Genomic DNA, 23,724 nt, shown 5'->3' with positions numbered 1-23,724 from the left:
ATTAGGAGTATAATTTGTGAAAAATTAGTCAAAGTAATTTTGAATTATATACAAATTAACGGATCGCTTAAAAAGCTCTTAAATCAGTTTTCTTTGCTAAAACTTTCAATGTCTGCCATATTTAAAATCTCAAAGTTAAAAAAAAACATAAAGCGCGTCAATTTAAACAATTTAAATTTGACTCGTTTTCAAATCGCCGTTTACAAAATTTAGTTTATTCTTAAACTACAGACCTGGTCACACCATTTCTGAAACAAAGAAAAAAATTGAAAGAAAGATTAAATTGACGTTGGCGTCATCGAGTCGTACTTACGATGGCGCCGAGCAATTCCAATGATGGGGAGCAGTACGAAGATCAGCATAAAATTTCCACATTCGCTGTACTGGATTTGGAGACTACCAATTTACCTGCGAACAACAACAATCGAGTGGGCATCACGGAGCTGTGTATTTATGCATTTGAAGCAGCTCTCCTGAAGCAAAATGGTACGAAAGGATCCGGGGAAAATAAGGTGCCTGTACCCCCACTACCCCGCGTAGTGCATAAGTTGAATGTACTATTTCAGCCGTCTATGATGGTGCATCCGGACGCAGAAAGATTTACAGGTTTGTCATTTCACAAGTGCGTCCTATTGCAGTGATGATTCACCGTATCATCTCATATTGCAGGGCTCAATAACTACATACTGGAACGCGAATCGAAGTTAGACGAGAACTCTGCTCAAATGATCCTTAACTTTTTGAAGCATTTGCCATCTCCGGTTTGTTTAGTGGCTCACAATGGCTGGCATTTTGATTTTCCTATTGTAAGGAAAGTGTTTGCTAAATTAAATCTGGAATTTTCCCCTACTTTGTCTTGCGTTGACTCACTTCGTGCCTTTTTGGAGATTGATGACAAGCAGTCCCAAGAAGATGGTCTTATGAAATTGCCCCAAAGCTTGTCCGTGAAAGTGGAAGAAGCGGAGGAAGCTGAACCCATTAAGGAACCTGACTGGCGGATGTTAAATGAAACCACCCCAAAACGCCCAATTCTGACCCCCACAGAAGCTGCGTCAAAGCGTAGACAAATTTCAGAGAGCGAGGATGATGAATTGGAGGCGTCGTCACCAGTTAAGCGAACACTGAGTTCTCGTCGTCAACTATTTAGCGGCCTGCAGTGTGCCAAAAAAAAACGTTGGCCACCAAGGGGCAAGTACAATTTGGGATCACTGTATGAAAGAAAATTCAATCAGCCACCAACTACTGCCCACCAAGCGGAGGCGGATGTGGCCATGGTCACTGCGCTTATCCAACATTACGGCATGGATTTCAGAGCCTTTGCTGAGGAGCAAGCTATTCCATTCAGCCAAATCATTCCACTTGGCTCACCCGATCGACGTAAATAATAGCATCTATGGGTTTGAATATTGTATAAGGCATGGCATGTATATTTGTAGAAAAACAAATTTTTTAATTTTTTATACATATATTTTAATGGGATTGATGAAATTAATTATTAATATGTAGCTGTGGATTCAGAATTTGCGAGTTCTTACTTAATATAATCAAAGTATATGTTGAGCTACTGAGAAGGGAAGATCAAAAAAAGGCGCTGCAGTGCGGGAGCTATGTGCTGGCAATGTGGTACAGTGGGCAGTGCAAACAACAAACAATAATAGCGATTTACTTTACTGCTGCACCACTGGCTATAATCTATGGATCATTGATAAGGGGGCAGAAATTCTATGCGATTTGATGGAGTATAAATGTGCGAAGCATACAGTTTTAGCGTTTCTTAAATACTGCAGATGTTACTACACTGCCTACCTTGCCACCAAATTTAAATGTCGGAGTTGGAATAGTGTGGTATTTAATAAATTTGTCAGCAAAGCTCAGAACCAACTCGTCCTCTGTCCAATTGCAAGATGTAATAATAAATAGACTGTCGCTGTCATGCAGCAAGTTCTCCACTGTCGCAAGATATAGTGAGCGTTTCTCCTTGGAGTTGTCGGGACAGAGGCTCACGGCATCATAGGTGCCTTTGTCATGCACAACATTGTATTTTCCTAAGTCCGTCTGTGGTAGAGTCAAGTCCGCCACACTATAGCTGATGTTCAGATCATGGTCCTGGGCAATACTTCTGGCCAACTCGATTGCCTTTGGCGAATAGTCAACACCCGTTAGTTGGGCGTAACCTTCGTTTGCCAGGGCCACGAGAAACATCCCATTGCCGCAACCCAAATCCAGCACACGTGCAGTTTGCTTGTCGATCTGCTCTTGCTTTAGAAGCCAGACGACAACACGTTGCTGCGAATCCTCGTCAAACCATATCTCACCCACGTCTCCGTGGCTTTTATAGTTTCCAATTTCACGCGTATAGCTTGATTCCCAATAATCTTTGGTTCCCAATTCCGATCCCTCAAGTTCAGCGTCCATCGTAGGAAATAGAAAGATTGGATTGGATTTAATTTAGGTTTCGTGGGTCAGGTCAGTCGGCTGCTCACAGCTGTTTTACGCAGAGTTGCATCGTATGCACAATGTGCTCCCAATTCGGTCGCTGTGTAGGGTCACACTATCCGTTTGGATTTGAATTTATATTTTAACAAACGAACAAAGCGGTAGAAATTGAAGGTCAGACGATCCAGCCACCAGAATTTCAAAATGGCTCTTACTGATGTTTCAATATTAAAGTATTGATTGATTATTGATTCATCGTTTGGCAGAAATCCGCCAAGCTTTTGGCATCGAATCCATCACAGTCACCCAATTCCAAAGATTCCAGTTGATCAAGAGCATGCAATCCTCTGCAATACCTGCTATACAGTTGAAAATCCAGAGTTGCGTCCGAAGATACGTGCAATGTCTCCCCATGAGACACAGATACTGCTCGCCATTCAAATTGCTTACCGGATCCTTGCCAGCGATCAGCAACAGTTGTTTGAGATCTTCGCCTTTAGTACGTTTCGTGAAGGATTCATCCATAAGTTTGTACAAATTGCATGCGTATGCTTTAAACATATCTTCCATACACATGTCCGGAGAAGAGAGCCTAAGCTGGTCTCCTACGTTGAGATAATCCATTAATACTCTCGTTTAAATCGGAACATTTCGAGACGATCTCACTTCGACTTTCTCTGCATTTGGTGCGTCATCGAAAACGGAAGGTTTCTCGGCAACAGCTTTTCTCTTTCTGTTTTCCGCGAGAGCACCATTTTTTAACTTTACTACCGCTAGGGACTTCAATCATCTAGCTTCTTGCATGTTCTTTTGTGCGGAAAATATCGATCAGTACGTATGTTTGTATATATGGATAAAAATGGGAATAAATGCTTTGGTTTGAACATCGGTTTAGCAAGTCAGTGAATTGTATATGGTTATGTATATAGTTTATAATTTATTGATGTACATGATAATCGATTTCTCAGACAACTACAACGTAATTTGTGTATTAATACATTATTAATATTAATAGCTTTAAAGTTAACTAAATTACATTTTCCGTCTCATTCAATTATTCAATCAGTATCTCTATATGGTATTGTATATAAAAGGTGCAATGCATTATAGACATAAAACAAATCCTTATTTTTTTCTTACTTCACTTAAAACTTAACGATCGTGATTCCTTCAACGCTTCCTGTCAAATTGCTTTTGTTTATAGTACATATATATGTGTATATAAATATAGTGAGAATTAGTTATTTGTTGTTTAAAAGCTTTCAAAAGACTTGGTTTGTTGCTTAAAGGGCGCACACCACACCATACCACAGCGGACTTTAAAGCAAGCTTTCATTATCAGCTGTACACAGTAGAATAATATAGAAATACAATTAATAAAATAAAATATAATACAATTAAAGCCTATGATTACACAGAATTATTGGTACTGCCCCATGAATGACATGACAATGTGGATGATGCACTGTGCGATCAGATGTGACGATAGGTTCGGTTGGTTATATATAAACTAAATAGATAAACTGATAGATAGGCATTACTCTTACATATCCGTACGCTACCGTATGCTACCTGTGCCTGTCTTGTATTCAGGCTTTTTCTTATATGATTGGTTTGTGTTGTGTCCACAATTGCTTAAATCTACTCGTAGTTTTAGTTTTATGTACAGTGGACGCCGCTTTGGCGCTTTTCACGTCTGCGTACGTCGCTCGTAGTCGCTGCGTCGATAATCGGCAGGATAGTCGCGTGGCATCATGGGATACCCACGCGGATCGCTGCGGTATCCTGGCGGGTGAGGTAAAGCGGGCACGATCCCATTCGGCATATAATAATTGGTCGGCAGATAGTGACTCGGGTAGGCGTGCGGCGGCAGGTGAGGAGGATATCTGCAAAGATAAGCGAATAAAATTTAAGTCCGTATGGTCCGTGCAAGGCTAGTGGGGTTAGGCGTGGCATACCTTCGCTTATCGGGCCGACGGTCGCGATCACGTTCGCGGTGATCCCGATGGTAGCCCCCGGGAGGTCCGCCGCTGCGAGGATAACCGACTTCATAGCGATCGCGCTTATACTCCAAGCTATACCTGCAATAGGGGGGACATTTCAGTTAGAAAAACTCTCAAATTGAAGTTTCTTTTCCGCTATGTGGGCGTTACCGTTCTCTGGCGTGCCAACGCTCCAGTTCCGGCGTATAGCCCGACGGAGCAGGCAGTGCCTCGTAACCACCTCCACTACGAGCACTGCGGCTGTTCGGCGTGGATGGAGAGTTCAGGCCCGCTCTGCGAGCACTGCTGCTGCCTTCGTAGCAGCTGCCCGTCGGAGCAGCTCCACTGCTGCCATAGTATTCGCTGCTGCGGTGATGCTTCTTACGCTCCTCGTGACGCTCCATGTTTAGACGCTTGAAGGACATTGACTTGAGATGGTCGCTGATGCCGCCGCCAACAATGGCCACGATGCCGCCCGCACTGCTACCGCCGTCCACATCGTTCTCATCCCGCTTTCTTTTGAGTGGTGAGTCGTTGACAAAGCGACCCGAAGACGGGGTACCGCCATCCGAGTAACGCGACTGGCCCGCACGTTCCTTGTCCTTGTCTTTCCGCTTCTTCTTGCCGCTCTTGTCCCGCTCCCTGTCTTTGTCCTTTTCCGCTGGAAGACCATTGCGTCGGATCTTGCTGGGACTGACCGAATCCTCCTTGGAGCCAGCCCTGCTCTTTCCCTTGCCACCCGACTCCCGACTGAGCTGTTGCTTGAGGGCATGCTTGTAGATCTTGAACAGATGCTTGGCATCCAGCTCCGTGAACTTGGACACAAAGTACCACAGATTGCTGCGCCACTCCTTCTTCTCCGACTCGCCATAAGGCTGCAGACACACATCAATCTGCCTTCCGATCTGTAGCAGGCAGTCCCTCGTGTGTTGCAGCTGATCCTGATCGGACAGACTCAAATCGGGTTGATCCAGGGCTTTTAAGGCCTTCTTGACTGGACGCATCTTCTCCTTGCATTCGTTGAAAATGCTGGGATCTAAATCGCCCAGGACCTCCAAGGCCCGCGGCTCGTTATTGGCCGTAAAGTGCATGGGCTTGTTGCCATTATTGTCCGAGGCGCTAGTTTTCTTCGACCTGGCCTTAGACTTTTTAGTCCTTTGGGCAGTGCCGCCGCCGCTCACTTCAGAGGCTGGAGTCAGGTGCGGCGAAGCTGTGGAGGAGGGATCCAAGTGGCTGGAACTATTATCCAGTGCCCCCCGACCCCCGTCAACAGTTTCCTCGGCCTCGCCCAACGCCTTGCTCTCGGCCATAGCGCCAGATGTGGCGCAATGGTTGTTGGAGTTGTTGCCGGCCTTTGACTCTGCGTTGATTCGTGCAGCTCTGGGCCGTCGTTGGCGCTTCTGACCGCCCTTCTTCGTCAGCTCCACATTCTTCTTGATGATCTTGAGCAAGTACTCGGCTCGGGTCTGAAGTTGCTTGGCCTGCGGCTTGCGGGTGTCGTTCAGCAGGATCTTGTCGGTAAGTTTCAGGGTGGGATCCAGCTTCATTTGCTCCCACGACCCGATCCCATACTGATAAATGCCGCACAGCAGTTTGGTGTCCTCCTCGTTGCCCCATTCCACATCGAAAACTGGCGCCCGCGTCTTGATGTTGAATGTCCACTGCTGCCTCTCCGCCGCCCCACTGGGTATGATCTCGCTAAGGGGCTGCAGCTCTTGCTCAGATGTCAGCAGTTTCTTGGCATTGAAGGAGACGCCCCCGAGCTTCACAGAGTAGGTGGCCCGTGCGCGCCGCTGCTTTGCCCCCGGCGTGTCGTCCTGCACAGTCTTAATTTCTTCCTCCTTATGCTCGTCTAGGAACTGGACGCACCGGTCGTGCAGCATTTCGCCGAGTCTCTTCAGCTCTGTCAGGGGCTTCTCCTGCAGCTCTGCATCGCACGCAATGGCCTCCAGGCGGTGTAGGGGGGCGGGAAACTTCTTGTAGCTGCGAATGAAGCGACGCAGCTCAGCATCGGTGAAGCCAGTGATTTTCTCCTTCATTGTGGGACGTCCACGCTTGCGGGGACGACCCTCATCCCCACTGGCATCGGAGCCCAGCTCGTACTCGGAGTCGCCAGAGTCGTCCGCCTGCTTGGACCGCCCGGCCTTGCCGCCGGCTCCACGCTTGGACTCGCTTTGATTGGCCGCCGCCGTCTTTCTTCTAGGCGGTAGATAGAGATCCTCAATTTCTTTGGCCTTCTCCTGATCCTCGATGACCTTGCGAAAGCCCTCGGGAATAATGTCATCCCAGTCCTTGCTGTCGTCCTCCGCATCGTCGCCGGCGTCCACATCTTGTTTGTTCGATTCACTCGGCTCCTCCTCGAAGGCCGCTATGCTAGCCACCTTGAAGGCGGACAGAAGATCATCGCCCGGCATCTCCGGATCATCGTTCCGGGTCTCAGCCCGCCGCAGGATCTCATCAATGTCGCAGACCAGTTCATGTTCGTCGTGCTCCGGCTCGTCCTTGAACAGCTCCTCGGCGCCAAACTTCAGTATGGCGGAGAGATCATCCTTGTTGAACGGATTGGAGTTCGAGGAGTGGCCGTTGCCACTTTTATCCAGCACCGTGCGACCCGTGGTGTCCATCCGCTGGATGACTAGGTGGTCCAAGACCATCTTCTGCTTGGCCCTCTCCACAATCTGCTCCTCAACGGATCTGGCCGTGACCAGGCGATATATATTCACTTGATTTTTTTGGCCAATGCGATGGGCTCGTGCCTGGGCTTGCAGATCGTTTTGGGGATTCCAGTCCGAGTCGAAAATTATGACTGTGTCGGCTGTGGCCAGATTAATGCCCAGGCCACCGGCCCTGGTGGATAGCAGAAAGCAAAAGTCTTGGCTGCCCTCGGCATTGAAATGGTCGAGCGCCTGGCGACGCATCTCCCCCTTGATGCTGCCATCAAGGCGCTGAAAGGGAAAGTGTCGCTTCTGGAGGTAGTCGGCCAGGACGTCCAGCATTCGAACCATCTGCGAGAATATGAGTACCCGATGGCCCGTCTCCTTCAGTCGGCAGAGCAGCTTGTCCAACAAAACCAGCTTGCCCGAGCCTTTGAGCAGCGTCTGCAGAGCCTCGTCCTGCTGCAGGCCCATCAGCTCAAATTCCGAGGGCCTGATCAAGGCCGCGTGATTGCAGCACTTCTTTAGCTCAATGACTATGTTCAGGAAGGTGGACGTGGAGCCCTTCTTGCCCTTCCGCAACGCATCAAAGTTCTTGGTCAGAATCCATTTGTAGTATTGCTTCTGCAACGAGGTCATCTCGACCCTCAGAATCTGTTCCACTTTGGCTGGCAGCGACTTTTCCACATCCTTCTTCACCCGCCTCAGGATATACGGCTCCAGCTGCTGGTGCAGTCGGGTGTAGCCCTTGTCCTCGGCATTGCCGTGCTGCAGCTCAAAGTTGTCCCACGTGTCGAACTTCTCGGGCATTATGAAGTGCAGCAGGGCCCACAGCTCCTTCAGGGAGTTCTGCAGGGGCGTGCCCGTGATCAGCAGTCGATGATTTGTGTCGAATTCCTTGAGCGACTTATACAGCAGCGAGTCGTCGTTCTTGAGGCGATGCGCCTCATCCACCAGCAACGCTGCCCACTGCAGGGTGCCCAGAAACTGCTTGTCCTTAAGGACAATCTCATATGTGGTCAGGATGCAGTTGAATTTCAGTCTTTTGGAGCCCTCGAATTGCCATTCGTACTGCTGGATCATCTCGCGCGACTTGATGTCCCCCAGATAGGTGACCACGTTCATGTCCGGCGCCCACAGGTCGAACTCCCGCTGCCAGGCAGTCATCGTGCTAAGCGGTACCACACAGAGGAAGGGCCCGTACAGGTGGTGCACCTTGAACAGGGAGTAGAGGAAGCATATCGTCTGTATTGTCTTGCCCAAGCCCATCTCATCGGCCAGAATGACAGAGTTCTCTTTGCACCACGAGTGCAGCAGCCAGTTGAGGCCGTCCATCTGATAGTCCCTGAGCACCAAACCCGCCACCAGGTAGTCGGGCTGATTCTTGATGCGCGAGAATTTGGGGCGATACTTGAGGACACGGCAGTGACGCGAGGGTGTGCACTTGGAAGACTCCCTGTCATGGAACTGCTCGGCACAGCGCTGCCACTTGCGCAGCACCAGCGTGGCATCCTCCCAGGTAGCCTCGGCATAGGGCAACGATTGCCATTTGCATAGGAACTCATCGGTACCGACATCTGGCTTGGATCCCTTCGCAATGATCCTGTCCACGTTGTTGTAAGACTTCAGCAGCTCGTGCTGCAGCTCCTGCTGGCACTCAAAGTAGTCGATGTCTTCGGGGCCCGCATAGCGGCGCCAGTAGGCAGTCTCCTGTTCCTTCTTGATGAAGTTGTCCAACTTCTTCATGCCCTTGGCCTTCATGTCGCGCAGCGTACGCTCCGACTCCCATGTGTTGTGGATATACGACCAGCCCTTCCACTTGATCAGATATTGCTCCTCCTCCTCCTTTGGTAAATCTTCCTCCGCCTCTGCCACCTTTTCCACCTCTTCCACTTTCGCATGGGGATCTTCGATGGCATATATCGTGGTCTTATTGCCCGTACAGCCCCTCCTGCCCATCCGCTGTGCCAGGATTCGCTCGATGGTCTCACATTTCTCGTCCTCCACGGCAGCGGCCGCCGATGCCGCCGCCTGGATCTCGTCGTATTCGCACTCCAGCAGATCCTCCGAGTCCGTGGCCTCATCTTCAGATGCCTCCTTGTAGCTTACCGCGGCTCCAGTCCTACGCGTGGCGCAGCTGCACAAAAGAAGGAAGCATTTAATCAATGTTGCAAAGAATGCAACTGCCAATTATTGTACCGCTTGCTGGCATCATCATCGTCGCTGTCATCGGAGCTAAAGGACTTCACCCGACGTCGCTGTTGCTGCTGTGGCACTGGTTTATTCCTAGAGGTAGTGGCTGGCGCCTGCTTGCGCTTAGGGGCGGATGACTCTTCATCGCTCTCGTCACTCTCATCGCTTTCGTCCGAGTCCCAGCTAAAAGGACAAACAAAAGTATTACAAAAAGGGCTCCCAAAATAGAGCCCGAATCCAGGAAAAATCGTACGTTTTCTTTTTCTTCTTGTGTGGCGGCGCTCGCTTCGATTTATCGGGTGCGGCGGTTGGGGGCTTGCGCGCCTGGCGCGTTCGTTTGGGTCTATAGTCCTCCTCCTCATCCTCCTGTGCGGATTAAGCCCAAAAGAAATATTCAAGAAACTGCAGAAGGAACATTCCGTGTGTTCGAGCCCCGACTTACGCTGCTGCTGCTTGAGGATGTGGGCGATGCATTTGGAGAACTATCACTGGCATCATCATCGGCGGAGGCTTCACTGTCAGCCGCCTGCTCTTGCTCCTTCTGTTGCTGTACAGTTTCAGTCTCTTTGTCGTCATCGTCGTCGTCATCTTCGTCTTCCTCCTCGTCCTGCTGCTGCTTTGATGAACTGCTGCTGCTGTTGGTGGTGCTCGTGCTCGTGTTCGCGCTGAGCTTGCCGCCTGTTGCTGTATGGTCTGCTCCTGTTCTGGTTTCCTCCGGCTCCGAATCGGAGTCGCTGCCACTTGATCCGCCACTGGAACTCTCCTCCTGATCATCTGTGAAGCCATTCGTTTTACTGTCCGCCTGTGCAGCTGCTGCTGTTGGTGGAAAACCCGCCACCGATGTGCTTGATGGTTTGACATTCGGCTCCGGAGAGCTTCGTCCATCGCTGGAATTTCCCGACGAACTATCCGAATCAGAGTCGGATCCGGAGGAGCCACTGCCGCTGCCACTGCCACTGTTATCCGTGCCGTTTGCCTCATCACGGGGGTCATCTTGTTCGTCTGAGCCAATACTATTCGCCGATTCATTGAGTGCCTAAAGACAAGCAGGAACAGAGCCCAAAATAATTTAAAAATCAACCGACACGACACATTCAGATAACATTCAAGCGAAGCCTTAAGGAACTGCAGACTAGGAAGTGATTACCACCGCTAATCCTGCCCAGAACTGCTCTGGCCAGTTGAATTTCTTTAAAAATTGCACATTAATCAATTAGAAGTTCGCAAGCTGCGCATCAGACTCCACTTCTAGTCCGTAGCCAGCTCTCCAGCTACAGTTCAAAGTCCAACTTGCGCTCTTCTGACCATCAAATCCTCTCCAGATCTTGGCCCCAAGCTTGGAATGGCAAATAAGTGTCAAAACTGCATACAGTTCTTAAAAATTATTGTTTATTCAGCTAGATATAGCCTAAATCTAGCCGAAACCGTGTGAACACAGGACGGGTATAAGGCATTCTACTTGCTTTAATAGGGCTAATCCTGTCCAGAAATCTTCAGAATGCCCAGACGGGCGAATTGAAAGAAATGCAGTAAAAATAGCAACAAACAGTGAGGGTTCCTTGAAGGCTTAAGGAGAAATCTTGAGAGTACTTCACAGCAAAAACGCGAGTCACCAACACAAAATAATCCTGGGAGGAAGAACGCGGAAATCCTTGTAAAACTAACGGGTTTTGGGTCTCCTGGCGCGATCTTTCCCAAAAGAAACCTCCAAAATGACCGACAAATGGGTTTTATTCCAGTAAAAAGCGTTTACAATCAATTTTTCGATCGAATTTGAGGAAAGTGCGAGGATTTTGTTTACCGGCAACTATTTGGCGGGCTAAAAACCCAAGGAATATGGTCGGCAATCCAGTTGGGAAAACTTTGCACCCAAGAATTTTTGATTACGTAATCGATGAAAATTTTCAATTTACAGCGAAAAACAATAAAATGCACACATTTTGAAGGATTTTCATAGCTGGATTCGACGAAAACAAACCGAAATGGTCAAATTTAAACAAAATTTGCGAAAATGGGTACCCAATGGATTCGCTTAAATTCCACTCTCACTGCCACGTCAAGGCCCCGAGGATAGTTTGGCATTGTCAAAACTGTGAAACATTATCGGTATAATGGTTAAAAACTGCATTTTAGACAAATGCCCCACTTGCAGCTACACAAATCGCCAGCAAAGTGAGGGTGTCTCGGAACGAGGGGCTCCCACGGGGGCTGTCTCCCAGGCTAGGCGTGTAGCCACACCCACAGCACGGAGCATATATTTCAAAAATATCGCTTTTGTTTTTGTTAATACTCACTAGGCGACCGGATTGACACTGATTTAAACCGCCTTGCTGAGAATAACATACCAAATCCATATTTTTATTTCCCACTTTTCAAACACACACCGACGTTCACTGTCACTACTTTTTCAAGGCCTACTTACCTGGCTCATTATATTTTTGTGGTAGCACACAGAGTTGCCGTGTAGAGCTCATTAAATACATGCAATACACTTTCATACGTTAGCTGGGCAAATGTTTATGTGGTCCTTGAAACAAGCCACTTGTTCTTAAATGCAGTTTTTTCAACACACAAAATATCACGTCGTCTTCGTCTTTCTTTCTGACGCCATTTTGTTTTAAGGGTTGGCAAACAGACTTATCGATATATATATATCACGAAATATACCGATAATTTGATTTTCTGATAGATCAGTTTTTATATTCAGTCTATTTTTACTAGTAATATTACTAATTACTAGAACTCTCAGGACTAAACATATATTTTTAGCCGATTGCTGAATAAGTTTCAAAAATTCGCCATTTTGTTTTAAGGGCTGGCAAAATTGCGATTTCAAAGTTGCATGCATATCATATAGAATTTATCGCATAAAGTCCAATTAAATTAATTTACAGCTATACTATCTAGTTGCCCAATGATTATAGTATCGCGATATTTTCCTCCACTTCTGTAGAGGCATTTGTTGCTGATTATGATCAAGCTGCAAATGATTTATTTGTTCCAGTCCCTCCTGAGCGATAGTTGGCCAGTGCTGAGGGCGACGCGCCATCTAGCGCAAGTCCAGGGAGGCTCGTCTGTGTATTGTGACATCTGGGGGAGCTGGAGCCGTTAGAAAATGTAAAACGTGAAAATTATTTGAAAACGTGGAGTGAATTATAGAAATCGAAGAGCGTGGACGCAAGGCAAACGTCGACTGAGCCCCTCGGATTTTGTGGTTAAAACCGAAATTTGGAAGTGAGTACAGGAAAAAAAAGGCCACTCAAATAGGCCGGCCCGGAATAAAGCCACCGAAACCGGGCCAGAAGGTTGAACGCTAAACATACACACACACGTATTCACCCGGTTAAGGCCGACACGAACATATATAGATTTAGGGCTGACCAGCCACGACCAGCGATCGCCCACGCCGCTTAAATTCAAACATACAAAAAAAATTCTTCACAATTCACTTGAAAAATACCTTCCACATTTAATGTTAAGGGTCCCGGTGGAGTCTCCGCTCCCGTACCGGGAGAAGTCGTATGTCTCTAACTTTGCTTACATTAGTGGGCAAGGGGAACTACTCAGCCCTGGGATCGACAGCTAGCCGGTGTTGCCCATAGGGAACCTAGACAGGTGTAACAGCTGCAACCAAATTTGCTTGGTAAAATCACTGGATATAGCATAAATGTTATAAGAGAATATAATACCCTCAGGCATAATTGGAAATTGGAAAAAAATGTTTTGCGAGAATATCGACTTTAAAACTATCGTACAAATTATATTGCCCATGTATATATAGAAGCCCTGGAATTCAAAACTATTTTCAATAAGCTATCGCATAACGCATCGATATATCGATGTATATTAGAGTGCCAGTCAGCTGTGTTACTAGCCATTAATTAATTAATTAATTTGTATTTAATTAATCAATTAATTTCTTTATGACATGACATTGTGACATGTAGCATATCTGGATAAAAACGCAATATGAAAGAAGTGGGCATAGCTCTGCCCAAGTCTCGAGGCGTGGGTGTCGGAATAGTCGCAGGGTTCTTGTTATGCTTTATATTCTACTACTTTTACGGGGGTTACATGACTTTTTTGCTGTTTGCTTCTATTCTACTGTGTGAGTATAAATATGCAATTAATTTAAAGCGAACATCATCCACTAACAGTTGTTTTGTTGCAGTGATATTCTACTACGCCCAAGACCTGCTGCTGTACCATCCTGACCTACCTACCAACTCTCGCATTTACATACCCATCCCGACCATGCACAACTTACCACACATTACAGTCAGCATCAACACGCCCGACGGTGTTACGTTGCATGCCTTTTGGATAAGCCAACCCGAGGAGCGTTGCAAATTGGTGCCAACATTGCTTTACTTCCATGGCAATGCTGGTAACATGGGGCATCGCATGCAAAATGTATGTTGATTCTCGCACTCATATAGACTTCCGTTCATCTACTCTTATTTAAGGTTTGGGGCATTTATCACCATCTTCATTGCAATATTCTGATGGTGGAATATCGGGGCTATGGCCTGTCCACTGGCGTACCCACGGAACGCGGCTTGGTCACAGATGCTCGGTCTGCCATTGACTATCTCCACACACGCCATGATCTGGATCACTCTCAACTGATCCTGTTTGGGCGGTCTCTTGGGGGCGCCGTCGTCGTCGATGTGGCCGCCGATGCCGTCTACGGCCAGAAGCTGATGTGCGCCATTGTGGAGAACACGTTCAGCAGCATACCCGAAATGGCTGTGGAGCTGGTGCATCCGTCTGTGAAGTATATACCAAATCTACTTTATAAGAATAAGGTGAGCTCTCTTTTTTAGTTTTAAAATGTTCACCCCTTTCTCAATTGTTACTCCTTTCGAACATAGTATCATTCTCTGAATAAGATCAGCAAGTGTTCGGTTCCATTTCTGTTCATATCGGGCCTTGCGGATAACCTAGTGCCACCGCGTATGATGCGTGCCTTGTATACCAAATGTGGTAGTGAGCTGAAGCGTCTGCTTGAGTTCCCCGGGGGTTCGCACAACGACACCTGGATAGTGGATGGGTATGGAGCGGCTGGAGCGAATCTAATCCTCTAATTCTATTTGATTAATTGTTTCATTGCTTTCAATTTCAGGTACTACCAAGCAATAGGACAATTTTTGGCCGAGCTACAACAGGCGCCACTGCCACTGCAGAAACCGCCTGAGAAGAGCAATGTCTGGGTCGAGCTGGAGCATAAGATCATTGATGTTTAGGCTCCTTAGCCTCTCGGCATACAAACCACGTGTTCTATTGACTGTGTTAGCACTGCGAATGGTTTATTACTTATACATCAACTATATAGTATATAACTTTATATAACAAGATTTTAATCTAAACTTTGCTTTAATCTATGTTGTATTTTGCTCCATTCGAAAGGGAGGAGGCAGAGAATACGTGAGAACGTGCTAGCAATGGTTGCTTACAGAAATGATTCCTTTCGCGATAGAAAAGACTACCATCCATCTATAGATAAAATTCAGTTTTCCAAAATACTGTGCTCGCAAAATGTACATTTAATTGGTAGCATTGTAAAAGAATCAGTATTTAAACAAAACAACAACACACATTTTCCTGACTGATGGTTTATCCCTAGCACGTTTAAATTTTGCGGCAGTTCCACTTTTTTAATGTTAAACTATTGTAATTGTAATAATTTAATTGTTAAGAACGAGGGGAAGAGAACATTTTCGGGTTAAGTTTAGCCTACAGCAAACATTAATCATGTTTGATTGAGAGAAACAAATAAACGTAAAAAAATCGCTAGAAACCTTGAAAGTCCTCATCCGCACTGTCATCGCTCAGGGGCATGGCTGGCCGCTTTCGCCGTTCGGGCTCAAGCTTCGCCTCCACTGACGTTTCCGTCGCAGGTGTCGCTTCGATTTTCTGAGACTGAGATCGATGATGAAACACAAAGGAGACACATTTACTGTCCGTCCAGGCTTGGGCGAGTATGTTGTCTGGCAGGCCACGATTATTGGAGCAATGGTACCACTGTGACAAATGCGAGGTGCAGTCCGTGTCATCCGGTGGCGGCATCATTTGGACATTCTGAACACAGCGCTTGCACTTGAGCCTACACAAATGGATCGAGCCATTAAAAAGAACTAAGAATTCCTTCATCCTACTCACTTGTCGTGCGTATCGGACAGGATATCTGGATCAAAACTAAACAAATCCTTGAGATCGTCACGCGTGAAATGCTTCTCGGCAGACTCATTGTTGTCAATGATCGTGCTAGACAGGGATTTCTTGTGGGTCTGCCTCTGCAGAATTTTCTCCTCAATGGAACCGCTCTGGAATTTGATCAGTTATCATTCAGTTGTAATCGTTAGATAATTGCATATTTCATAAACTTACCGCCACAAGACGATAGATGTAACAGGGCTTCTTCTGGCCATCACGCCACACTCTGGCCATAGCCTGCTCATCGTTGGCCGGATTCCAGTCCGGATCAAACATGAACAGGCGATTGGCTCCTATCAAATTCAATCCACAGCCCCCCGCCTTGCTGCTCAGCATGAAGAGGAAACAGTCAGACTCCGGGTCATTGAATCTGTCCACAACTTTCGAGCGCTTCTTGATGGACATCGTGCCGTCTAGGCGCACAAATCCATACTTTCGTTTCCGTGCCAGTAGCTCGAAAAGGTCCAGAGTCTGTGTATAGTTTGAAATGAGGACCACCTTGTCGTTGCCATGGGCTCGTATAGCGGCCAGCATAAAGTCGAGTAGCTTGAATTTTCCACTCAGCTCTGGGTTGATCTCTCCTCTGTGAATGGTAATGGAAAACTAAGTCATTAGCCAGCCCATATAAACACCAGCAATATCATACTTGGGATTGTAATTGATGGGCAGTATATTCTGCGAGTTCTCAAAGCCCTTTTCCCCTGCTGCAATCTTTTCGCAGATCAGATTTGGGTGGCTGCACAATTTCTTGAGGGTTGTGATGTCTGCCAAAGCCGTGAGAGATGCTTTCTCCTTGCAGTCTATGAGGAAAGTGGGGAGATTAAAGTGAAACAACTACAGAGCTTACTATTTTTACCCGCTAAACTGCGACGAACTTGATCTGATTTAAGAAAATTCGTATAGAGCTGTAGCTGTATGGGCGTCAGTTTGGCACATATAACCATCTCAAACTTGACGGGCAGGTATTTGGTGAGTATTTGGTTGGTGCGACGGATGATGCACTGATCCACAAGCTTGATCAGCTCTTGGGTTTTCTCTAAGGCCCGATCTCGTTCCTTGTCCGTGGAGTCGGCGTTCTGTCCCCGCAGAATGCAGTTCTCAAAGTTACGCTTGAAGTCCGCTGCCGTGCCCAGCATCTCCGGATTGACAAAGTTAACCAAACTGAAGTACTCCGTGAGATCGTTCTGTATGGGCGTGCCAGAGAGCAGGACGCGCCGCTTTGTCTTGAGGCCCATCAAGGCCTGGTAGGTGAGGTTGTCGCTGTTCTTCAGCCGATGGCCCTCGTCGCAGATGACCATGCCCACCTCATACTTGCAGAGGATCTCTGCGTAGATTCTGAAGGTTTCGTAGCTGATGAGCAGTACAGGCGTTCCGAGACGCGTGGAGGCATTCATGGAGAACTGTTCGAGGGCTCGCACAGTATTCTCCTTGGAGCCTCCTTCCATGGCCAGGCAGTGCATTCGGCCGTGTAGCCATTTGGTGAATTCCTTCTCCCAGTTCTTTACCAGCGACGAGGGCGAGACAATGATGCACTTGTTGATCGTGGGCTTGCATTCGGCGCTTTGTTTCAGCAGGGTCCACACCAGGGCCACGCACTGGAGGGTCTTTCCCAGGCCCATTTCATCGGCCATTATGCAGCCATTGAAGTTTCCCCGCTTTCCCTCCACACACTCGTACATGAAGCGGACTCCCTCGCGCTGATGGGGACGCAGAATGTTGCTCAGGAGGGGATCCACCACGACATGTACCAGAACTGATGAAGGCTCCATCGACATCCGTTCGTGGTCCGTGTAGTTGGGTGCATGGTACAGAACCAAGGCATTACAGGCCAAAGGGTCGTGCAGGGGACGTCGCACGATGCGACGACGCACGCCGAGAGTACGATTCCCGCCGTAGTCCGGAACATAGTTGTCAATGGGGACCTTGAATTTCCTCGCCAGCACTTTGGCAATGGCCATCTCATACTCGGTATTGGCTGTGAAACGTATGGGCAGTGGTAAGTCCGATGTGTTGGTGGCATCCCGCAACGCGGACTGGCGAAGTCGCTCCTGTTCCAGATCCTGTTGGCAAGCACGTTTGTTTTTCTTGAGCAGTGGTGGCGTAAAATCATTTCGAGACGAAAGTCTTTGTCCCCCTCGTTGGCTGGGAGCCAGGCTGCGACGCTGCAATTGAAAACGAGTCAAAAAGGGATTTAATTAATTAACTTAAATCATATTTACCATTTTCAGAGATTTTAAAGAAGGCGGCGCGAACAGAACAGCTGATATCGATAATTTAAATTTTACATGTAGCACTAAAAATACAGTACGATGAGCCAGTTCATAGAACCATACTCACTTACGTTGCCACTGTTTTTTTGTTGACCTTTTTTTTAAACCTTGTTTCCTACACTATACAATAAAAGAGTATAAATATAATATATATAATAAAAAAGTAGTCAATCAGGTAGAAAATTGATTCATTAATCGGATAAAATTATGTGGGCAGATATAAGGGTTTTAGTTAGGCAGCATTATTCAACGGAATAAAGAAATTGAGCAATTAGAACGATTTTTCTCTTACGTTTTATCACGTTTCATTTATGCGGAATCAAAAAGAAAATATTGCAATATTTGATAAGAAACATTAATTGCCAGCGAGGCGCGTTTCAAGCCAATCTTTGCACACCATAAATTTCATATCACCACCGCATAAAGAAATAATCGGCTCGGACACAGCAGTAGTAGAAAATTCATCGTGTCGCTGCAGTCGTGGTGTTTTGTTATTGGAGCAAATAAAAAAATACAAAAATAAACTACTTATTCGGATCAGTTTTCGGTAGGCTGACGCACTGGGAAAAAAATGCAGGTGCTGCTGGTGAACGAGTCGCCATCGCACAAGTGCAGGGAAGAGTGCGACTAATTGTTTTCGTCACAAAACGCCATATACTATAAAAGCGGAATTGAAAAATTAGGTCGTCGTTTCGGACAAGTGTAAGCAGCATTTGTTGCCGCGTTTGGAATCAAAATTATTTGGTGAGTTTCGTTTTTGTGCTGGCAGCCACTGATTAGCTTACAGTTTCAATTAACTTGCAGTGGCTTGTTTTAAAGTTAAAGCAAGCGGACCACGGGCCCAAAGAGAAGTCAACAAAAGCGACTTTGAGAGAGCAGACGTCGCGACGCACACGAAATAATTATAACAACACGTTCAAAGTGAAGGTCAACGTCACAACGGCGACGACGAAGGCAACGGCAACGGCATCAGCGGCAACTCTGGCTGCCGAAACCAAAATTGAACGCCTTCCCTTGAGCTAACCTGGGCAACTATTCCACCACATCCACTGCAGCACAATGTCTCCCCCAGGCATATCCATATCCATATTCTCCTCCGCCCAGCGGCTGGTGTTCACATTCCTAATGGCCCTACTTATCCTGGTAGCTAGTGTAATCAGCAGTGACACCGCCATGCCCACACAAAATATGTCCCACAAGGAGAGAACGGAACTAAGGTAAGTGGATAAGATAGTCCTAAGTAGAGAGTAGTTTAGTTTTACTCTTACTCCATTTTTGACTGCAGGGAAGAGGCCCGCGACATGTTCTATCATGCATATCGTGCTTATATGGAAAATGCCTATCCAGCCGACGAGCTGATGCCTCTCTCCTGCAAAGGGCGCTATCGCGGCGTGACACCTTCACGGGGCGACATGGATGATATACTGGGAAAGTGAGTGTGAAAAGCAGTGCAAGTTGAGCTTGAAACGGAGAGACAGCCTTATATGTATTGTAGCTTCTCCATGACCCTGGTGGATACTCTGGATACCCTGGTGCTGCTCGGTGACTTCACGGAATTCGAGCATGCCGTCAAATTGGTCATCCGTGATGTCCAGTTCGACAGCGACATCATTGTCTCGGTGTTCGAGACAAACATTCGGATGGTGGGAGGCCTTCTCTCGGCTCATATTCTCTCCGAATATCTGCAAAAGCAGGTGGATGTGATGCACTGGTACAAGGGAGAGCTGCTGGAGATGGCCCGCGAGTTGGGGTATCGTCTGCTGCCGGCATTCAATACATCGACGGGGATACCGCATGCCAGGGTAAATCTGCGCCTGGGCATGAAGGATCCCATGCTAAAGAAGTCGCGGGAAACATGCACGGCCTGTGCAGGCACGATTCTGCTGGAGTTTGCTGCCTTGTCGCGACTCACGGGTGATCCCATATTCGAGGTGCGTGCCCATGCCGCAATGGATGCACTGTGGAAGCTGCGCCACCGCGGTTCAGATCTGATGGGTACCGTCCTAAATGTCCACTCCGGCGATTGGGTGCGCCGCGACTCGGGCGTGGGTGCCGGCATCGATAGCTACTACGAGTATTTGTTCAAATCGTACGTCCTGCTGGGCGACGACAAGTATCTGGCGCGTTTCAACCGCCACTACAATGCCGTAATGAAGTACGTAAGCGAGGGACCCATGCTCTTGGACGTGTTAATGCACAGGCCGCACGCCAAGTCCAGAAACTTCATGGACTCGCTGCTGGCCTTCTGGCCGGGGCTGCAGGTACTGTCCGGTGATCTTAAGCCAGCGGTACAGACCCACGAGATGCTTTACCAGGTGCGTCAATCAATTGCAAGTATTTTGTATAACAAAATTTAATATATTCAATCTTTTAAATAGGTTATGCAGATGCACACTCTCATCCCGGAGGCATTTACCGTGGACTTTCAGATCCATTGGGGCCAACATCATCTCCGACCCGAGTTCATCGAGTCTACGTACTTTTTGTACCGTGCTACGGGCGATCATCACTACCTGCAGGTGGGCAAGCGGGCTCTGAAGACCCTCCAGCAGTATGCCAAGGTCTCCTGCGGCTATGCGGCTGTGAACGATGTGCGAACGGGCAAGCACGAAGATCGCATGGACTCGTTCGTCCTCTCCGAGACATTTAAGTATTTGTTTCTGCTGTTCTCCGAACCGCAGGATCTGATCATCAATGTGGATGAGTTTGTCTTCACCACGGAAGCGCATCTGCTGCCACTGTCGATTGCACAACTAGGGAATGCCACGTTTAGTGAGTGATACCGTCTTTCCTTACAGATTCAGTAATAAACTAGACTTCCATTCATTCACAGGCTTTCGGCAATCGGACGAGCACAATGTACTCGACTTCATGCGCACCTGCCCCAGTTCCAATAAGCTTTTTCCTGAGAAAGTACGCAAACCATTGCGCAACTTCATTACGGGCTCGTGCCCGCGCACCATCAGTGGCAAGCGACTCAGCGCCCTGGATTTTCAGGCAAGCAATGCGGATCATTTGCGAGCTGTTTACGACATGGGCATCACCATGGTTTCGGTAGGGGACCGCAGCCAAGGCAAGGTGCGACTGTTTCATAGTTTCTATAATGTAAGTTTTTCGTTCTGTTTTGAATTTTTCTTTTACCTTTTTTTGGTTTTGGTTACGTTTAATGTTAATAAGTGATCCCTCTTCCTCCTTTTCCTGGTCTTACTCTGATGATGGAATCATCATATATATTCTCTATATATTCCATCTATTCAAACACAGGCCAAGAGTCACGAAGAGGGCGAAATGGGACTGCAATTTATGCAGGAGATGCTGGAGCTAACTAAGATTCAGAGCATGAATCAGTTAGCGCAACTGCAGGTGCGTAAACTATCCATACATCCATCAGAAGCACAAATAAAAATTTCCATAAATTTAAAGGCAGTGGCGTATGCCACTGATGAGAAGCTACAGGACTGGACTGCCCTTATGGCCGGACCTTCACACTTCAGTCCAGAGCTGATTGGCGAGCAGTTTGTCGAGGGCGATGTCATCCTGGCCAAACCATTGAGAGCCTGCAGTGAGAAGCTCAACCAGGAGGACGATGCCGATGATGCGAAGGGAAAGGTTCTGGTGGCCGAGCGAGGCGATTGCACGTTTGTCAGCAAGGCACGACTGGCGCAAAAGGCTGGCGCTGTGGCTTTAATTGTCTGTGATAATGTACCAGGTTCTTCCGGCGAGACGCAACCCATGTTTGCCATGTCCGGCGATGGTAACGACGATGTACTCATACCCGTGGTCTTTATGTACAACTTGGAGTTCAGTAAACTGGCGGCGGTGATGAAGCGCGAGCACCCGCTCCGAGTGCGCATCATGCAAATGGTGGAGTTCAAGCGGTGGCAACTAGCCAAAGAGGGTCGGAACGATACGACGGCGTCGACCCAAAAGCCGGACAGGGAATTGTAGTGACTGTAGTCCACCCACCCCACCGTAAACGCTTCTGCTCGTGCGGCTCATGAAGTGGTTTTCGTTAAACATTTTTGAAAGAGTATCAATAGAAATTTCAACATTCGTGAATTGTACATTTTAGCCGCTCAGTCGCAACTACATTATAAAATTCTTGTACTTTACTAGACACGTAAGGACCCCGTAAAAGGAACCACTTGAGCTAGCCGTGACTTTTAGGACTATCCTCATTGGGGATTTTTGCATTTGCATTTGTGATTCGGTTCGGCGCAACTCTCTCAGGCTGGCAATTGGCTTTCTAGTAGCTGCAATTATTGCCGGACCGATCTAACAATTTCAGATATACCTGTATATGGTATGTAAAAGTGTAGTTCCGCAGCTTCCCCTCCCATTTTTATACGAGTTTTACTTTCCGTGTAAGTAAATCTTTTGTACATACAACATTAGATCTTAGGAACCAATAAAGTTATAGTTATGTAAGAATAACTAGATTATTAAGTAATAAGTCGAGAATGAGAAGCCAATCTGTAGTAGAAATTGTTTAGTTCAAACACCAAAATAGTTTAAAATATATGAGAATTTGATAAAACCAACCTAGGCCTTTCTTGTAAATAATGAATCATGAATCAAAAGTTAACCATTTAAGGGTCAAAGACCAAGATATCTGGATATTGTATCTTAAAGCAGGCTGTTAGTCTGCGAGTGTGACGCAACAAACACGACAGTCACATGATAAGGATGTTGGATTTGGCTTGATCATCTTTACAAGCAAATGAGTCGCCACTAGATTGGGGGCAGACCTGCAGAGACTATGCAATAGCCTGTACTCAGTCAATATTAAAGTAATCTTATGATTTATGTAATTTATACAATATATTTCTGCACTCTCTCTCGCTCTTCCCACCAACGAAGTACCATCCGGCCTATGGCCTATCAAAGACTATAAAATACCAATATATTGTATCATTTTTCCTTCGACGCTTCGTGGTACGCTCAGTGGAGTTAACTACCAATCTGGTATCCTCTACTGTGGAGCGGTGCTGTGGGGGTACTGATACACTTTTGGCCTATTCAGTTTTTGACGTCGTTTGCAAGCTACTGCGCCGACTGCTCAAGACTCGTCGTGGTCCCAAGAAACCAAAAACAATATATATGTACGTTTCTTGAGCATGACACAGTCAATTGAAGCTCGAGACGGAGGCCGCTTGAGAAAAAGGATAACTAGTATTGCATTATTGCGGATCGACCACAAAATCATATACATACATTATGAGTCGTATCAAACCGAAACATGGTAAGCGAGTGCTTGGTCTTTCGATCCGGATTCAGATTTGTGCAGAAAATGGATGTGTGTAAATCTCAGAAGGAAGCGTTTCCGACCCCATAAGGAGTATATATTCTTAGCCATCATCAATAGTTAAGTCGATAGAGCCATGTCTGCATGTCCTTCTTATTTGACTGGGACTATATCAGGATATACATATATGTTATATCATATGATATCACACTGAATTAAGTTTATTTTAAAATTTTACCACGCCCTTTTCTGCCGCCACAAAGGTTAAAATTTTTGGCATCCACAATTTTAAAGATATTATATCTTTTAGATTACAGAATCTGAATCAGATCGGTTCATTATTATAGCCAGATTTAACAAATGAAACATTTTGTTTTTGCATAGATTGATTCATTGTTAATATAGCAAGAAAGTTTGTGGTTTCCAGGACACGTTTATAAAGGCTATTTATTAATTGTTTCAAAAACATTACAAAAAATGCCTATTTATTCTAGCTCAACTGAATAGGTTCAAGTACATTATTGCATTTTGACGTCTATATCGCTTAGTAAACGATGAAGTAATATCAAAACAAGGTGGGACTACCATATACTAACTTATACTTCATGGTTATTTTTGTATGTTAAAAACAGAAAAAGATGTGCTTTTTGAATTTTTGAATTCTTGAACCTATTGAGTTGAGCTAGAATAAATAGTGAGATGCCCAGGGAGGAAGTCGATGACCGTTG

The 23,724-nt window shown here is 46.7% G+C and overlaps 6 protein-coding genes across 6 annotated transcripts; 3 read left to right on the top strand and 3 right to left on the bottom strand.

Annotated features, from left to right (window-relative positions):
• Nucleotides 1-269: 269 nt before the first annotated feature.
• Nucleotides 270-1,466, top strand: LOC6596284. The gene is made up of 2 exons (XM_002021770.2): nucleotides 270-606; nucleotides 670-1,466. The coding sequence occupies exons 1-2, from the start codon at nucleotides 315-317 to the stop codon at nucleotides 1,383-1,385; spliced, it is 1,008 nt and encodes a 335-aa protein (XP_002021806.1). The 5' UTR covers nucleotides 270-314; the 3' UTR covers nucleotides 1,386-1,466.
• Nucleotides 1,467-1,597: 131 nt separating this feature from the next.
• LOC6596283 (EEF1A lysine methyltransferase 2) lies at nucleotides 1,598-2,468 on the bottom strand. Its single transcript, XM_002021769.2, has one exon. The coding sequence runs from the start codon at nucleotides 2,413-2,415 to the stop codon at nucleotides 1,765-1,767; it is 651 nt and encodes a 216-aa protein (XP_002021805.1). The 5' UTR covers nucleotides 2,416-2,468; the 3' UTR covers nucleotides 1,598-1,764.
• Nucleotides 2,469-3,804: 1,336 nt separating this feature from the next.
• On the bottom strand, nucleotides 3,805-11,827 carry LOC6596282 (chromodomain-helicase-DNA-binding protein 1). Its single transcript, XM_002021768.2, has 7 exons — nucleotides 11,688-11,827; nucleotides 9,708-10,301; nucleotides 9,519-9,631; nucleotides 9,272-9,448; nucleotides 4,590-9,209; nucleotides 4,395-4,517; nucleotides 3,805-4,322 (listed from the first exon to the last, which is right to left on the bottom strand). Exons 1-7 carry the CDS (start codon nucleotides 11,694-11,696, stop codon nucleotides 4,127-4,129), a joined length of 5,832 nt encoding a protein of 1,943 aa, XP_002021804.1. The 5' UTR covers nucleotides 11,697-11,827; the 3' UTR covers nucleotides 3,805-4,126.
• Nucleotides 11,828-13,201: 1,374 nt separating this feature from the next.
• Nucleotides 13,202-15,065, top strand: LOC6596281 (protein ABHD13). The gene is made up of 5 exons (XM_002021767.2): nucleotides 13,202-13,373; nucleotides 13,437-13,678; nucleotides 13,732-14,073; nucleotides 14,140-14,318; nucleotides 14,391-15,065. Exons 1-5 carry the CDS (start codon nucleotides 13,235-13,237, stop codon nucleotides 14,509-14,511), a joined length of 1,023 nt encoding a protein of 340 aa, XP_002021803.1. The 5' UTR covers nucleotides 13,202-13,234; the 3' UTR covers nucleotides 14,512-15,065.
• On the bottom strand, nucleotides 15,059-17,745 carry LOC6596280 (DNA repair and recombination protein RAD54-like). The gene is made up of 6 exons (XM_002021766.2): nucleotides 17,701-17,745; nucleotides 16,338-17,643; nucleotides 16,128-16,281; nucleotides 15,656-16,064; nucleotides 15,428-15,591; nucleotides 15,059-15,371 (listed from the first exon to the last, which is right to left on the bottom strand). The coding sequence occupies exons 1-6, from the start codon at nucleotides 17,701-17,703 to the stop codon at nucleotides 15,059-15,061; spliced, it is 2,349 nt and encodes a 782-aa protein (XP_002021802.1). The 5' UTR covers nucleotides 17,704-17,745.
• Nucleotides 17,746-18,129: 384 nt separating this feature from the next.
• Nucleotides 18,130-22,271, top strand: LOC6596279 (ER degradation-enhancing alpha-mannosidase-like protein 3). Its single transcript, XM_002021765.2, has 8 exons — nucleotides 18,130-18,495; nucleotides 18,556-18,968; nucleotides 19,037-19,183; nucleotides 19,247-20,066; nucleotides 20,130-20,523; nucleotides 20,585-20,856; nucleotides 21,016-21,114; nucleotides 21,175-22,271. Exons 2-8 carry the CDS (start codon nucleotides 18,811-18,813, stop codon nucleotides 21,697-21,699), a joined length of 2,415 nt encoding a protein of 804 aa, XP_002021801.1. The 5' UTR covers nucleotides 18,130-18,495; nucleotides 18,556-18,810; the 3' UTR covers nucleotides 21,700-22,271.
• Nucleotides 22,272-23,724: the final 1,453 nt, after the last annotated feature.

The sequence above is a fragment of the Drosophila persimilis genome, unplaced genomic scaffold, assembly GCF_003286085.1.
Source record: "Drosophila persimilis strain 14011-0111.01,24,50 unplaced genomic scaffold, DperRS2 tig00000124-arrow-pilon, whole genome shotgun sequence".
In the NCBI taxonomy this organism is placed as follows: Eukaryota; Metazoa; Arthropoda; class Insecta; order Diptera; family Drosophilidae; genus Drosophila; species Drosophila persimilis.
The sequence above is the reverse complement of the archived record's forward strand: the minus strand, read 5'-3'. Positions and strand labels throughout refer to the sequence as shown.